This window comes from Branchiostoma belcheri, unplaced genomic scaffold (genome assembly GCF_001625305.1).
Source record: "Branchiostoma belcheri isolate BF01 breed outbred unplaced genomic scaffold, Haploidv18h27 scaffold23, whole genome shotgun sequence".
Classification (NCBI taxonomy): domain Eukaryota; kingdom Metazoa; phylum Chordata; class Leptocardii; order Amphioxiformes; family Branchiostomatidae; genus Branchiostoma; species Branchiostoma belcheri.
This window is the reverse complement of record NW_017803824.1, coordinates 2,400,114-2,414,825: the sequence shown is the minus strand read 5'-3', so window position 1 is coordinate 2,414,825 and position 14,712 is coordinate 2,400,114. Positions and strand designations below refer to the sequence as shown.

The 14,712-nt window shown below is 43.2% G+C and overlaps 1 protein-coding gene across 1 annotated transcript; it reads right to left on the bottom strand.

Annotated features, from left to right (window-relative positions):
* Positions 1-305: 305 nt before the first annotated feature.
* Positions 306-13,214, bottom strand: LOC109470655 (cytidine monophosphate-N-acetylneuraminic acid hydroxylase-like). Its single transcript, XM_019769684.1, has 16 exons — positions 12,812-13,214; positions 9,768-9,885; positions 8,148-8,248; positions 7,554-7,645; positions 6,646-6,755; positions 5,847-6,037; positions 4,683-4,830; positions 4,317-4,398; positions 3,928-4,065; positions 3,454-3,589; positions 2,811-2,957; positions 2,403-2,577; positions 1,878-1,994; positions 1,330-1,445; positions 688-824; positions 306-444 (listed from the first exon to the last, which is right to left on the bottom strand). Exons 2-16 carry the CDS (start codon positions 9,876-9,878, stop codon positions 341-343), a joined length of 1,905 nt encoding a protein of 634 aa, XP_019625243.1. The 5' UTR covers positions 9,879-9,885; positions 12,812-13,214; the 3' UTR covers positions 306-340.
* Between the last annotated feature and the right edge of the window lie 1,498 nt (positions 13,215-14,712).

Here is a 14,712-nt window from a genome sequence, read left to right as displayed (position 1 = left end):
TGCAATGAAGCCTTGCAAAGCTCCTAATAGACATAGTCATTGAGACAAGAGTAAGGCACTGAACTGAAACTGCAGTATTGCTCCGTATATAACTTAACACACACGCTCCATGAAGCGCGAACCATTAACTGTCTTCTTGCCAAATATTCTGGCTTTGCCACCTGTAACTAGCCTGAGTGTCAGTCTTTTTAGCTTCCGTCCACTCCCCAGGATCCGCTACCGGTAGCAAATCGTGGGGAGCGGACGAAAGATAAAAAGGCTGACACTCAGGCTAACCTCTAACTTGACTGACATACATGTAACCTACTTAAGTTTCCATTTTGGAGACGCCTCCGGAACGTTATTTTACAGACATGGCGAAGAAGACGATGGTTGCCAGGGATGCCATGAGCCCTGGGATGAGCAGGGCCTTGGTCTGCACCAGCATGCCGAGTAGACGGGCAACTACAAGTGGGAAAACATTGAAATATTTCTCAGAAAGTTGGGAAAAAGTGTAGTTTTTGTATTTAATCAGAGTTGTCAGGTCTGCATGAAAAAAATACTACAATTGACAATTCTAATCGAAATGAAACATTAGCCTGGGTGCCATCCGATTTGTAACGGCAACCCCGAAAAAAAATTAAAGAAACAGCAAAAGCAATATGTTTGCGAAGATAACACAAATAGACCAAGAAAGCAAAATCTCACCGGTGGTGTTGCTCTTGTTTGACGGTTTCCACACTGCCCGTACAGGTTTCCCACCATGTATCTCTTGCTGCTTGCGCAGAAAACTGGCCCAGTCGGGGGGCTGTTGTGGCAGAAGAATCTGCATGTGGTTCCAGAACCTGTCGGTACAAGGACAAACGTTTCAGAAATCTCAGGCAATGCTGGTTCAGACTAATCAACCTGCTTATAGTGGGGTTGTGTGGCGTAATTGGTAGCGTGTTTGGCTCAGGACCAAGAGGTTGCGGGTTCGAATCCTACAATGCCCCCAATTATGTGTCCTGCCTTGAGAAAGGCAGTTTACACGACTTTCCTCACTCAGGTAGAAAATGAATACCTAGCCTTGGTTAGGGCCGTCCTTCAGATAGGACGTTAAATGAAGGTCCCGTGTTTGGGGAGAGCTACACCCCACGCACGTTAAAGAACCCACCGCACTAATAAAAGAGTAGGGGTCCTTGCTGGTATGAGTGGTTCAAACCTTACAGTTTAGTCTTACCCAGCTTGTACTTACATGAACAAAACTTGTGTGTCCTGCCTATAGGCAAATTTTACCTGCAGTCAATGCAGGACATTCTGCTACATTGCCACTGAATGCCACAGGAGGGCTATAATGAAACCTGTCCTTACTTGTAGTGGAATGTGTCCGGGTCCCGTGATATCCTGTTGTTAAATCCGATGTACAGGTCATCCCAAAACAGACCCTTCAGAACCGTTTGGCGGTGAACTCCTATCCGATTCTTGATCTAAGTGGAGAGTATACCGTAAATAAACAATTCACCCAACAAGTTTTGCAACTTAAAAAGATGCAGATCAACATTGACTTTATAATTTTTTGTGAAAACAAAGAACAAACCCGAAGTACAATCAGTAGGAATCTCTTTCGATCATAAGATAGTTAAAATCTTATTTGTGTTCATATATCCTATAAAAGACTAAATTGGCATGCGACTAGAATGCAGTAATTTATCGTATAGTTAATATTTCAATAATTTGTTTGAAAAAAAAATCGACAGACTAAGAGACTGAAGCAAATTCTTGCAGCTTCTTAGGGATAACAGGTGGTAGCTGTTAGATACAGGGCACAATCAGAAGTGACATAGAAACAGCACATTATACATGTAAGCCCCCCCTGAGCGTGAGAAGGATAAAATTCAGAGAGGTTGACGTGACATTACCTCCAAGTACGCATGCTCCCTGGTTGGTCGCTGTTGAGGGAAGCTGAGGTCTGAGAAATCCACCAGGAAGTCGTACCCTTCCTCGATGGGGTGGAAGTCGTCATCGGTCTCTATCATCTAACAGGGAACAAACAACAAAAAGGTAACATTTGTGAGGCATATGGTCTGCTCCGTTAATTCTTTCTCAAACACATACATATACTAGTATATGGCAACAGGAGTCTAAATCCCTTATGCTATAAAATTGCAACACGATGTAACCCAACACTAGTTACCATGGTGACAGACCGTCTGGTTCAGGTCATTGACCTTATTGGTTTGAAGAAGAAGAAGAGGGAATGTAGCAAAAACAACATATTTTCCTTCGGTAAACATAATAACAACTCGATACACACATGCACCCACATACACACTTTATTCATCACCCAATCAGCAAAAGATCGAGTATCCCATGCACTGGGCCATTTATTTATCTATCTATGTATTCATGGCTTGTACATTAACAGATATGAATGGCGTACTCACCCTCAGGACTAGGTTGTAGTTGCTGAATCCTGCCCACCTGTAGTACACCGGGATCCAGTCTGGGTAGGCAAAAATCTCACAGTCGATACTCTCGTTGATCTTGTCGATGTACGAGTCGAAATCCCAGTTGTCTTTGTAGATCTTAGTCGCCAGAGGAGGATCCACTATTGCAAGCCTTGGAACAGTTAGGAGAGTTGACATTTTGTCTTTTTTACAGGCTTTGTGAAACACTGAGCTGATGCTATTTTTGGCAAGTTATTAATTGCAATGTTCAATACTTTTAATTACTACTAGTAATATGTATTAATATGATTGGTGCCTTCTCCTGCACATAGTTTGTAAGTTACATGTATTTCTCTGTCCTTCTTCATGTTGTTTTGTGTGAAGATATAAAAGTAAAAGAAGTACCTGCGGTCCACAGTGTCGTCCAGAATGAGTGCCAGGTCCAGAGTGGCGCCAGGTTTGGGTGTCCAGGGGATGATGTGGTCAGAATACCTGTTGATTAGAGTGTTCAGCTGCTCCGCGCTGTTCTTCGTGTTGGTGTCACGGATGTACCTGGAACAGAGAGGAGAGATGAAGAAAAAGGAAAATCCATAGAAGCCAAGTTGACTGTCCCAGTCAGGTTTAGAATAGAATAGAATAGAATAGAATAGAATAGAATAGAATAGAATAGAATAGAATAGAATAGAATAGAATAGAATAGAATAGAATAGAATAGAATAGAATGGAATGGAATGGAATGGAATAGAATGGAATGGAATAGAATGGAATGGAATAGAAAATAGAATAGAAAATAGAATAGAAAATAGAATAGAAAATAGAATAGAAAATAGAATAGAAAATAGAATAGAATAGAATAGAATAGAATAGAATAGAATAGAATAGAATAGAATGGGTCACATATACTAGTAGGTCGTACATCCCTCTATTAATTCCAGAATCAATGAGAGAAGTGAACAGGAGCTACAATACAATGGAAATCAGGCTGCGACAGTAGCTAGGATATTAAAGATGACGGACTGTCCTGTCACGTGTGGATCAGCACACTCACTTGTCTGCTGGATGAGCTTCCACGAAGAAGCCTGCAAAAGGACAGTAGACCTTCGGGTTGACGTCACGCACCACTTGTGTCTTGTAGTACAGCAGCTTTTTCCGCTCCGTAGCAATGAACTTGGCTTTCCATTCATCTGCAAAAAGCATTGGCATAAAAAAACTATAAAAAGTGCTACATTCTAAAGATAGTAAGTTTTAAAGTTGCGGGTCCCATTTTCACTAGATATTGAGTGAGGAGGTGATCTTCAGCACTGGATTGCAGAACTGAGCCTTTCTCAGCACTGAACTTCCAGTGTTCACTCAGCTTTAGCACTGGAGACCCTCCTGTTAGCACTGGAAATAGAGAGGTACTGATTTAGCACTATACTTCCAGTCCTGTCCTCCATATACATTACAATTGCTTTGTACAGCTGAATTGTAACAAACAGAGTGTTGGTCACACATACATGTCCAAGTGGGCAGGTGTTCTTACTTGTGTATCGTCCTCCAGAGAACGCCATGGGGAACCCGGATGCACCCCCCGCGAAGTCGCTCATCATGATGTCCACATTCTTGGGCAGCCGCATGCCGTTGGGCTGGGTGCAGTCCACGGTGTTCAGGATCAGATGACCTGACAACACAGTTCAAACAATTTAATTCCTTTCCTTTCCTTACCTTCCTTTCTTCCATTGTTCCCTCCCTCTTTAATACTTTACTCCAACTCACTTCTTCATTTTCATTTACTAGTATCCGTTATCAGTCTAAGATCCAAGGATGTTCAAAAGATCACACTCAGGTCTGTGGCAGTTAGTTAACCTGTTGGGCATTGCAAGCAAAGAAAACAAAATGAAGAAAACAAATTAAAATGTTCTGCAGTCCTACCCTTGTAGTCCACCAGGATGCAGGTGTCCATGTCTGGATGTACTCCGTCCATCAGGATCATGAAACGCAGATCTGCATTGATCTGCAGTACAGCATCAATCAATCAATCAATCAGTTGGTCAGTCAGTCAGTCATTCAGTCAGTCATTCAGTATTTCTTCATTCAAGTAATTTGGAACAATTCTTTCCCTTGTAGTAGGGTAAATTTCGCACGTCATCGCCAGCTCATTTTGTCCGCATCTGTTGATGAACTTGATACCGTTTTCTTTGGATAGTAGCTGCTGGGTCTATTGGCTTGTACAGTGTACGTTAGATAATGGTAACTTGGATAGCAGGTCATATTATATAAAGAACAAGCAATCCTCACCTCCTGCCACACCCCGAAACTGCAGACGTTGATGCGGTTCAGCCTGACGCCGCTTTGCTGCAGCTTGCAGAACACCGGCATGGACGTGTCTCCAACGTAGATGGGGATGTCTGGGTTCTTTTCTGACAGAAGCGTCAGTGTGGGGTAGCTGGGAAGAACACAAAACTTACATGTAACGTCAGCTCTCATGATTCGGCTAGGTAACTTAAGACCACCGCATTAAAAATTGTGTTATCAAGGCATTCCTGAAGAATACCTTAAACATTTGGGTACCTCTAAGTAGTGATGCATACCTAAACCCAATTTTAGGTTCAGGTCCGGATTCAAGTCCAGAGGTTTAGGTTCAGTTCCGGACTTGTAAGTCTGGACCTAAACCCATGGCATATACAAAATTGCATGTTGGCAACCTCGCAATGTTGTCTGGGTGAAAATTTGGCTACATAACATGGAGGCTGGTACTTGACGATGCCCAATGGCAATGTTTTCTTCGTTTTCCAGCAAAGATTTTGCAATCTTCAGATGGTTTTAGGTGGTTTGGAAAGAAAAGGGATATGTGAAATGGTCTTTTATGGTAATAAGTCCGGACTCGGTTCTTGACTTTTAGGTTTTTTGGACTTGAACCTAAACATTCTTACAAGTCCGGATCCAAGTCCAGTGAACCGGTATGCATCACTACCTCTAAGGTAGCGTTAGGTATTGGCCATGAAAGTCTTCGTCAGAAATGTAAGGAAAGATTGTCTGAGAAGCGCATAGTACGTGAGCATACTGAAAGTGCAGAGAGAAAGAGAAGGAAAGGAAGTACCAAGCCACTTCTAACGGTTTGTCGCCGATCTCCATTCAGGTGAAATCTCCGAAAGTTCACCCAAGCATGAAAGGAGCGTCACAGAGCTGTGGAGGTTCAGAGTAAAACTTGCCGACATAGGAGAACAAACGTACAAGGACTTCTGCGAGTACAAACACACAAAAGTAATATTGAATACAAGTTAAAATATTCCACATACTAAGTTAGTTGATGTATGTGCAGTGCACAATGGTCAAACATTTCAAAATAACACCACACTTACCAAAACTTTAAAAGTAAACTACTTCGCAGGGCATCTGTTTGGAAAAGTGGCCGGAGCATTTAAGGATCTTTAGGCAACAGGCCAGAAGTCAAACACAAACCTGAGATGATCCGAGTGCACATGACTTATGTAAATGAGATCGGCACGTGACAGCCTGTCCAGCCAATCGGCAGGCGGTTCGTGGATGAGCCACCAGCCCCTGGCGAAGGCGGGTCCGGTCAGCCACGGGTCGAAGAACATCGTCTTGTCTCCCAGTTTCAGCTCCATACAGGCATGCGCGAAGAAGGTCAGCTAAGGAAAAGTACAATTATATAAAGGAATTTGAACAATGATTTTAGCTCCGCGACAACCTTCTATCTTCACATAGCTGGTGTGCTTTATACCGGATATACAGATACAGATACATTACAGCTTTTGGCGCCAGAACACACATACTATGTGGGATTTTGGAACCTCATAAACTCAGAAAAGGCAGAGGTCCTCTAAAATGAATATGAGGCGAAGGTGGTAGTTACAAGTATATGATGTTGGCTAGGTAGGCAAAAGCCTCCTGTATTTTAATAGCATCCTAGAAGTGGGGCATTTGGACGATAATGATTAAACATCATTACGATATGATGACCTCACAGTTCGAAAACCAAATGTTGAAAACTGAGAAATTACTGTGTTGTTTTCTTGGTTGAGGGCGGCTGTCTATAGCAACGTTAACAATGCAGCATGACAATTTGCATTAAATCACCTCACCAACTCAAAAGACCTCGCTGACAGGATCGCGTGATCGTACATAACAATCGGGTTATAGCAATCAAATTAGTGTCTGATAGCAATAAATCAGTCTGTGATAGCAATAAAATTAGTGTCTGATAGCAATAAATCAGCAATGAAATTAGTCTGGAGACCTGCACTTCACCCGGCTGGATAGCCTCCGGGGCTCTGGCGTCGACTTTCCACGGCTCAGGCGGGATCAGCTCCACCAAGGCCAGCGAGCCGTCCTCGTCTAACTCAGGAACTGGAACAACACGTACATGTCATTTGAGAACCGTAGGGAGGGTTCGCGAATAGTTTCATCACGTTGGGAAGACACCGAGTAAAGAGACTCTTTTTACACAACCAAGTCTTTTATTCAGCCGACGTTTCGGTGACCGCCTGTCATCTTCCTCAGGGCGATTCTGAGAACGCTGTACAATAAATTTTGAGAGCTGGCTACTTATTACGGAAGCCTCTCGATTACACTTTACGGTAAATTCAAAGTGGCTACAACGCATTACGTAGAACTAAAGGCGAATACGCTCTACGCAAAGTGCGCCAATTACGTACGCTCTACGTTGAATAGACCCATTCGACTTTCACGGACCGCATAAACTGCTTACGTAACAGGGGGGACATTTCGAAAGAACATCGTTCTAGAACGATGAAGTCGAACGCGGCTTGCGCTCGCGGTGTCCCCCCTGGCAAATTATTTTTTTACTAAAGTGTAGGTAGTGTCTTTTTTTCTCTGTAATATATGCGGAAAGGACAGGAAAACAGGCACCAACTTTGTATGGTGGAATTCCGTACAACAATTTAAGGTTATTTTGTTCTGTGACGTATGCAGTTTATGCAATCTGTGAAAGGAACTTTCGAAATGTCCCCCCTGTGACGTAGTTTCTATTCGAAATGTACCCCCTGTGACGTATGCAGTTTATGCGATCCGTGAAAGTCGAATGGGTCTATTAGAGCGATCCGACCGTCTATGCTCTACGTAGAATTAAAACGGCCGATTACGCTCTACGGAAAAACCCCATACTAGTGTAAACTCTTGCCATACCTAACCTCTCCTGGCTGAAGCTGTCCGGCGGGTTGACGTACTTCATAGTGGAGCAGTCCAGTTTCCAGCCGTGCTTGGTGCACCGCAGAACGCTGGGGATAGAAGATCCGGTACAGTTATGCCGAGGAGCTTCATTCAACAAGTGATAGAACGTCCTTGGTTACGCTAAGGTCACATTCCCCAACCGGCTTTTGGGAACGAAAAGTACGATATAAAAGACAACAAAACACAGAAAGGTTTTTGATAATGATCAAGGGCACTATTTCTGTACATTATTGATATATAGTAATTTTTCGTTCATACAAACAGCCCGGTCGGGCCCCGAAAATGTGACCTAAGCATGAACAAAAAATAAATAGTTCATATAAAGAATATACACAAAGCAGTTCATTTTATTCATCTTCCATTGGACCCTTGCAGAGCATAGACCATGAATGACCGTCCTACCAATGGGCACCTAACGTTATATTCAATTCAAAGCGGAACATAGCTAAGAATTCTGATGCTACACCCAAGAACAAACTATAGGTCCACACAGGACCGTGTGGGATCATACACTGTACAGTTTGTAATGAGTATAACGTGCACTCAAACCTGCCGGCAGGATCTTCAACATCTTGTACGAACTTGCCGCCCTGGTGCTTACAGACGTTGCGGCAGGCCTTAAACGGGTCGTCCCGTGGGTTCCTTGGATCCTGTATAAGGTGTGAACGCACGTTATCTATTTCAGCACCAAGGACAGCGCCTGGCATCCAATGCAGTTTTTTGGGGCTTGGAAACCCGATTTTTCAGAGCCAATATTCTAGTCACTTATCTACATACTGAATTAAAACCACACTATCCCAATGTATATTGACCCTCTTGGAGCAAAAATACCAAAAATTCTGACGGAAAATGATTACTGGAAGGGCCCTGGGCTGATTTTTAGGGTACCACCCAGAAAATAAAGGACTCATCTTAGGGCTTGTTTCTGCAGTTTTAAAAGTCCAAAGTATGAAATGCTGACTCAAATATGCCAATGTGAAGCAGTATGTGTCAATATCACAAACATTGCCTATTTGAGAATATTTCCCTGAAATCATATTGGATGCTTTTAACCCCATGTGGCCAAGTTTCTCCTATTCTCTCATCGACCAGAAGTCTGATGGAGACTTGGGAAATAATAACAGGTGGGCCACTGACTGAAACCTTACCAGCACTTTGTTTTACTTTGTCAGATAGTAACTTTGACAGGATAATGGGGAAAAGTAATTACGAAGAACATACGAGACGTGTTTTGGAGATATTATTGTGCATGATCTCAGTCTTCTCCTTTAAATATTCATGTTGCAGTCATGAAAGTTTTATATCAAGATCGTGCAACAAAAGCTATTAACAGTTTCACTTTCACTTTATTTATTTTGGCCTGTTTTCTGTTTCTGTTCGGTTTTGCAGTACTTGCACTGTTTTTTTTTTTTTTCAAGATGCAAGCATTTCTCGCCTCCTTCGAATACTTGTAGGACGGCGGCGTTATTACGTTTTTTTCCGGTGAGCGACGCACGCGAGTTATTCCGCGGAGGGACGATTTTGCTGTTTCTTTCCAATATCGTCCCTCCGCGGAATAACTCGCGTGCGTCGCTCACCGAAAAAAATAACGCCGCCGCCCTACAAGTATACGAAGGAGGCTAAAACATTCATCTGTGTTTGGATTCAACTGATTGACAGAAAAGGTGCGATTTTCTAGCTTCCTATCCAGCGCAGAATTTTCTAGTGGCCTGCGTTTGTTTTGATCATGTTTCTTTTACAGCCTAACTTACTTCCGAAAAGAAACGGTCGTCAGTCATTGAAACAAACGCAGGTCGCTACAAACGTCTGCGCTACGATATTCTAATCACCGATCAACACCTTTTTGGAAACAGGTTCTTGGTTTTTTGGAATCCCACATTGTGTTTCCGTTCAAGAGAAAAATATGTTGGAATACCAGGCATATTCGAGCGTTCGCTAGCTACTGCCACAACAGAACACTATCTCCGTGCCTGCAGACACATACTAAGCCTTTCCCAAGCTTCGGCAGGCGGCAGGAAAGAGTAGAAATCGGCCAAATAGAGAGATAGCATGCCAAGGGAGTTTGGTCGGCTGGAAAGAACAGTTTGCCGCAAACTATCTCTCTATTTGGCCGATTTCTACTCTTTCCAGCCGCCTCCAGAAGCCTGGTAGAGCTAGCAGCACACGCACCTTGTAGATGACAAAGTTGTCGGCCTCCCTGCAGATCAGGTTGACTCCCGGCCTCAGAGCGGTGGTTTCACCGGGAGTTAGCCGCAGAACTTCGACGCTCTGCTGTTCCATCTTCTTTCTGCACACTCAGCAGGTCCACGGAACGCGGAGTCAGCACAGAGCAGACTACTAAATGTCGTGCACGCAATGCAACAATGGTCTGTATGTACCCGCAAGACCCTACTAAATGTGTCATACATCATTTATTAATGATTCCTGTTGGCATATACCGCTATGTTACGATCCTATATTATTAACGGCATCTCTCGGGAACTGATATCCATTTTATGTAGCGAGCAATGGCATTTTCAAAGGTTCACCACAATTCATTCTCTCAGGTTCACTACAATTCATTCTGACAGGTTGACCACAATGATTCTTCACGTATATCTTTTTTCCAAAAGACTATCTAAAGCTGAATGGTACTAGAGCTTGGGACCGGCGTCAGAAAAACGAGGTCGAAGCCGGATCAAAGCAAATATCCGATCCGGATAATTTTACCCTAGTGGGAAAAGGGCCTTACTGTCTGAAGACTGCACCACGATATGGAGAGAACAGCTTCGGGAGTGAAGAAGCAAACCTTTCGATCTGTTTATATGACTAATAGTAACAGAATGATCTACGTGTCACTACATATGATACATGTAAAGTTACTATATGTATCGACCGGATTGTAGGCCCGGTCTGCACATCCAGACTTGTCTAGAAACTTGTGCGTTCCTCCAAAATCACAGAATATCACTTGAGAGTCCAGTTGAGACTTATTATCAGAAAAATCATAAGTGGTTTGCCCAGTCCTCCTGGGCTCCTCAACAATAACAATAACATACAGTATAGTAGCCTCTACCAGGCTTGAGGAGGCGGCTGGAAAGAGTAGAAATCGGCCAAAATAGAGAGATAAGCATGCCAAGGGAGTTTGGCCTTTGAGAGAACAGTTCGCCGCCCACACTCCTTTGGCATGCTTATCTCTATATTTTGGCCGATTTCTACTCTTTCCAGCCGCCTCCTCAAGCCTGGTAGAGGCTAACAGTATAGTACATTCGCCAAATATTTACACGCGACATTATTACCATACCACTACTACCGATACAGGTGTTACCGTCACGCCTTCTGATGACGTGTGACGGTACAAGACCCAGTAGTTATTTCAAACATGTGTGCACCACGTACACTGACAAGTCTTTATAATGGAAATAACTGCCTTGCCCACAAAAGTTGGAAGAAACTTTTGTCGGTAAATGTACTACCAAGTCATCATCATCATAACTTATCGATTTAGCTCTCCAGTCAGCCCGTGCTCTGCGTGCCATACTACCAAAAACTACACGTGACCACTACACTACGTAGTGTTTGAGTTGGGATGTGGGAGTTGGCAAAACTTTACAGGCTCGATAAATCTTCAGCAAGAATTTAATTATCAAGTGACTCGCAGTATAAACATGCCTAGGATATCTGTTTATTTATGAAGTATTTACCAAACACGCGAAGCAGTTTTGACAACAAGAGTGAAGTAGCGCACTTTGCTTACCGTAGGTCCACCAAGACTGCTTATGACTGCTAAATGATACTTAGATGATACTCTGATGATATAACGATCATATATCTATTACGATCATTATGATCATTACGATCACTCTGATGTACGCATTTAGCCCCATGGTCATGAACATGCAATTAAGATTCATTCGATAATCTCAAGCAGATCCTAGGGTGGCAAAATAACAGTATCAAATTGGCCAGGCAGTATCCATTGGCCAGAGAGGGTCCATGCGTTTGTGGGGGTAGCGACAAAAAGGGTCATATATAAAAAGCTAAAGATCTTCCCCTATCAACTTTTGCTTCCCCTATCAACTTCTGATTCCCCTATCAACTTCTGATTCCCCTATCAACTTCTGATTTCCCTATCAACTTCTGCTGAATGACTCCTGTGAGTCACACCCACCTACCCCTAATTTTATTGGCAGAGATGAAACAACAGTTCATTCCACTCGAACGATTTCGGTGCAGGGGCAAGTACAGCCCCAAGCGTCGTCTTATTTTAGCCTCTACCATGCACTTCCAGGCTTCAGAAGCGGCTGAAATGAACGGCAAACTTTTCTTCTTTAGTTTACCAACTCCTCTGACACGTTATTTGTCAATTTGGCCAATTTTTACTCTTTCCAGTTAACCTGTTAGAACATTCGGGACCGAGAAAAAGCGGTCATTGCAGCCAGATGGCCGCACTAGCTATAACGTTAGTATAGGCGGCGCTATGGTTAGGTTCATTTGAGGTATGAGGTTATTGAGGTTTCTAAACCAGGTTCATCGAATATTGCCAACATATACTTAATCTACAGATACGTTATTAGAGCTTGAACTACATGATGAAAGAGTAGAGTATGCTACATGAAGGTCAGTGAAAATGTCACAGAACTAACAGGTCAACCTATATAGCCTGAGTAAACCACGCTCCTAGCGGCAGCCGAGAGGTTGTGTAACACAGGCTAGGTCAACTACTAAGAGTTAATTTCTCTTCTAACAATTATCATGGCAGGCTGTCACTATCAGAATAGCCAAGGCTATGATAAGTTTAAGATCTCAATTAAGTTCGAAGTCGCACTGTGAGAATTCGCCTACCTCGGACGAAGATGTCGATGTCTAGGTGCGGTTTCAGGCCAGAGACATGTCCGGGTCGGAATGAGAAAATGATGGGCAACAGGCAAACCAAGGTTTCTCGTGGCATTTCTTACCGTCACCAAGCCGTGTCCACACCAGAAACAAACACCATACCTGTTACTAAATATCCCTACAGTTGAATGATCCAGCTGACCCAGTTTTCGTTCGTAAAAGGATTTTTGGTAACATTTTAACCATTTGGCTTCCATTATGTTTAGATACAGTCTAGGACTGAAAGGTTTGATCTTTGACTTCCTTTGTTGTTATTTACAAGCCATTGATTGGTGCAAGGATTGATGTAAAGAGTGTAAATAATTAACTTAGTGACAATGCTATGAAGCAAAACTTACCGTAACGTTACGTGGAAACTGGCACAGCCCTGGATGTCGTAAGGTCAAACTCGTAATCCAGAAAACGCGGGAAAATCCAGGATAGCTTCTATTACGTCAAGTATCCTGAATGAAAGTAGGGCTAGAATCGGGATTCAGAATAAACAGCCAAGAATCAAGCGTCCAAACTAACGGATTTTCAAGTAGGCCACAAAGGCATAAACGAAGCTCGACTCCAAGTTTGACGAAAAGATTTCCGCGACAATCGGGCGTCCAAATATGCAGTGGCCAATTCGCCTCAGTCCTGACTTAAAACTAGTTCAGAACGCTTTGAAGTGACAAGACAATAGAAAAATGAGATATCTAGGTCGCAACGAGATATCTAAACCACTCACTAACGTTTATCCCAGCATCACGCCACGGGTTTGATCACAATGTGGCAATTGCGCGTGTAGGAAAGGAGATACTCCATAAACATCACGTGTGTCACCTCCAAGCAGATCCCTTCCGGAGGCAAAAAGACAGTATCAAATTGGCCCGACAGTATCCATTAGCCAGAGATACCTTTCGGTGGCAAAAAGACAGTATCAAATTGGCCAGGCAGTATCCATTAGCCAGAGAAGGTCGCCGGCCACCGACGGTAGGGTTAGCGACAAAAAAAAACCCGCCATACTAGTATATAAAAAGGTAACGATCATTCCTCCACAACCTCTGCTTGGAGAGTACACGTGTGCACGTTGGCAGTTCGGTTGCTGTAGTGTAGTAGTGTATGCCTCTATCCAAAACGTACATAGACAATCGAATCGGATCATGACGAAAGCTTAAGCACAATCAGCGTTTATTGTTTTTTTACTGACAAATGTTAGTCAAAGTAGATGGGCCAAAGATTGACAAAGACAAACTGGAAAGGGTACAGAACCAAGCCGCAAGATTCTGCACGAACAACTACGAAATGTCATAAGCCATAAGATATGTCATAAGATATGTCATAAGACTTAACGTTACAACTTACGAGAAAAAAAAAATTAATGCTCAGTTAAAACAAATGCAGTTAAGGCACACTTTAGAAGAGAGAACCCTATCTTTCACAACCGTGAAGAAGAGGAAGATAAGGAGAATCCAAAACAAACAGATAGAGAAACTGATAACACAAGTATTGAAGTATGATCTTAAGTTACAGGATGAGGTGGTGCGACAGATAAGGTTCCAAAGAGTTCACCGTATAGGATAGGTGGGAGCTCACGCCCCAGACCAATCGTTGCCAAATTTGTGTGGTACACTGAGACAGAGAGAGGGTGAGACAAGCTAGCAGCTAAGAACCGTAAGAGGGTCTCAAATAGGTATTTCTGAAGACTTTCCCAAGCAAATTCGGGATGTCCGAAGGAGACTCCTACTTGTGTTGAGAGAAGCAAGGAAGGCTCATCCCCCGAAGTTTGCAGTACTCAAAGTCGACCAACTGTACATTGACGGTGATCTCTATAATCCAAGAGCTATCGTAGCGAGTTGCCAGTTGGGGCATCATCACTAGAAAGGTTCAAAGAACTTCTGTAATTAATATAAATGTTCACAAAGATTGTGTGTGATATGGCTAGCTGCCGCCGCGCCGCGTGCCTGGCATGGTGTGTTACGCCGAAGGGCGGTTATACCGGCTATACCGATACAGATAACTTACAGTTAAAGATGCATATTCACCAAAGTACGGGGGAAAAACTTCCCCGTACAACGAAAAAAGGTCGTCGTTTATATGGCCCATTCAAGAGCCTCGGGGTTTTTCACAGTTACATATCTGACTGCAGTCTTCCTTCACTTACGTATACTGGACTCCTTCGCAGGACAACTGCAGCGACATCTAACGAGATGTGTTGATACTGCATGCTTGCTGCTGAGCTCTTGGACTAGCTTCCAGTGTGGGCGTTTAGAAT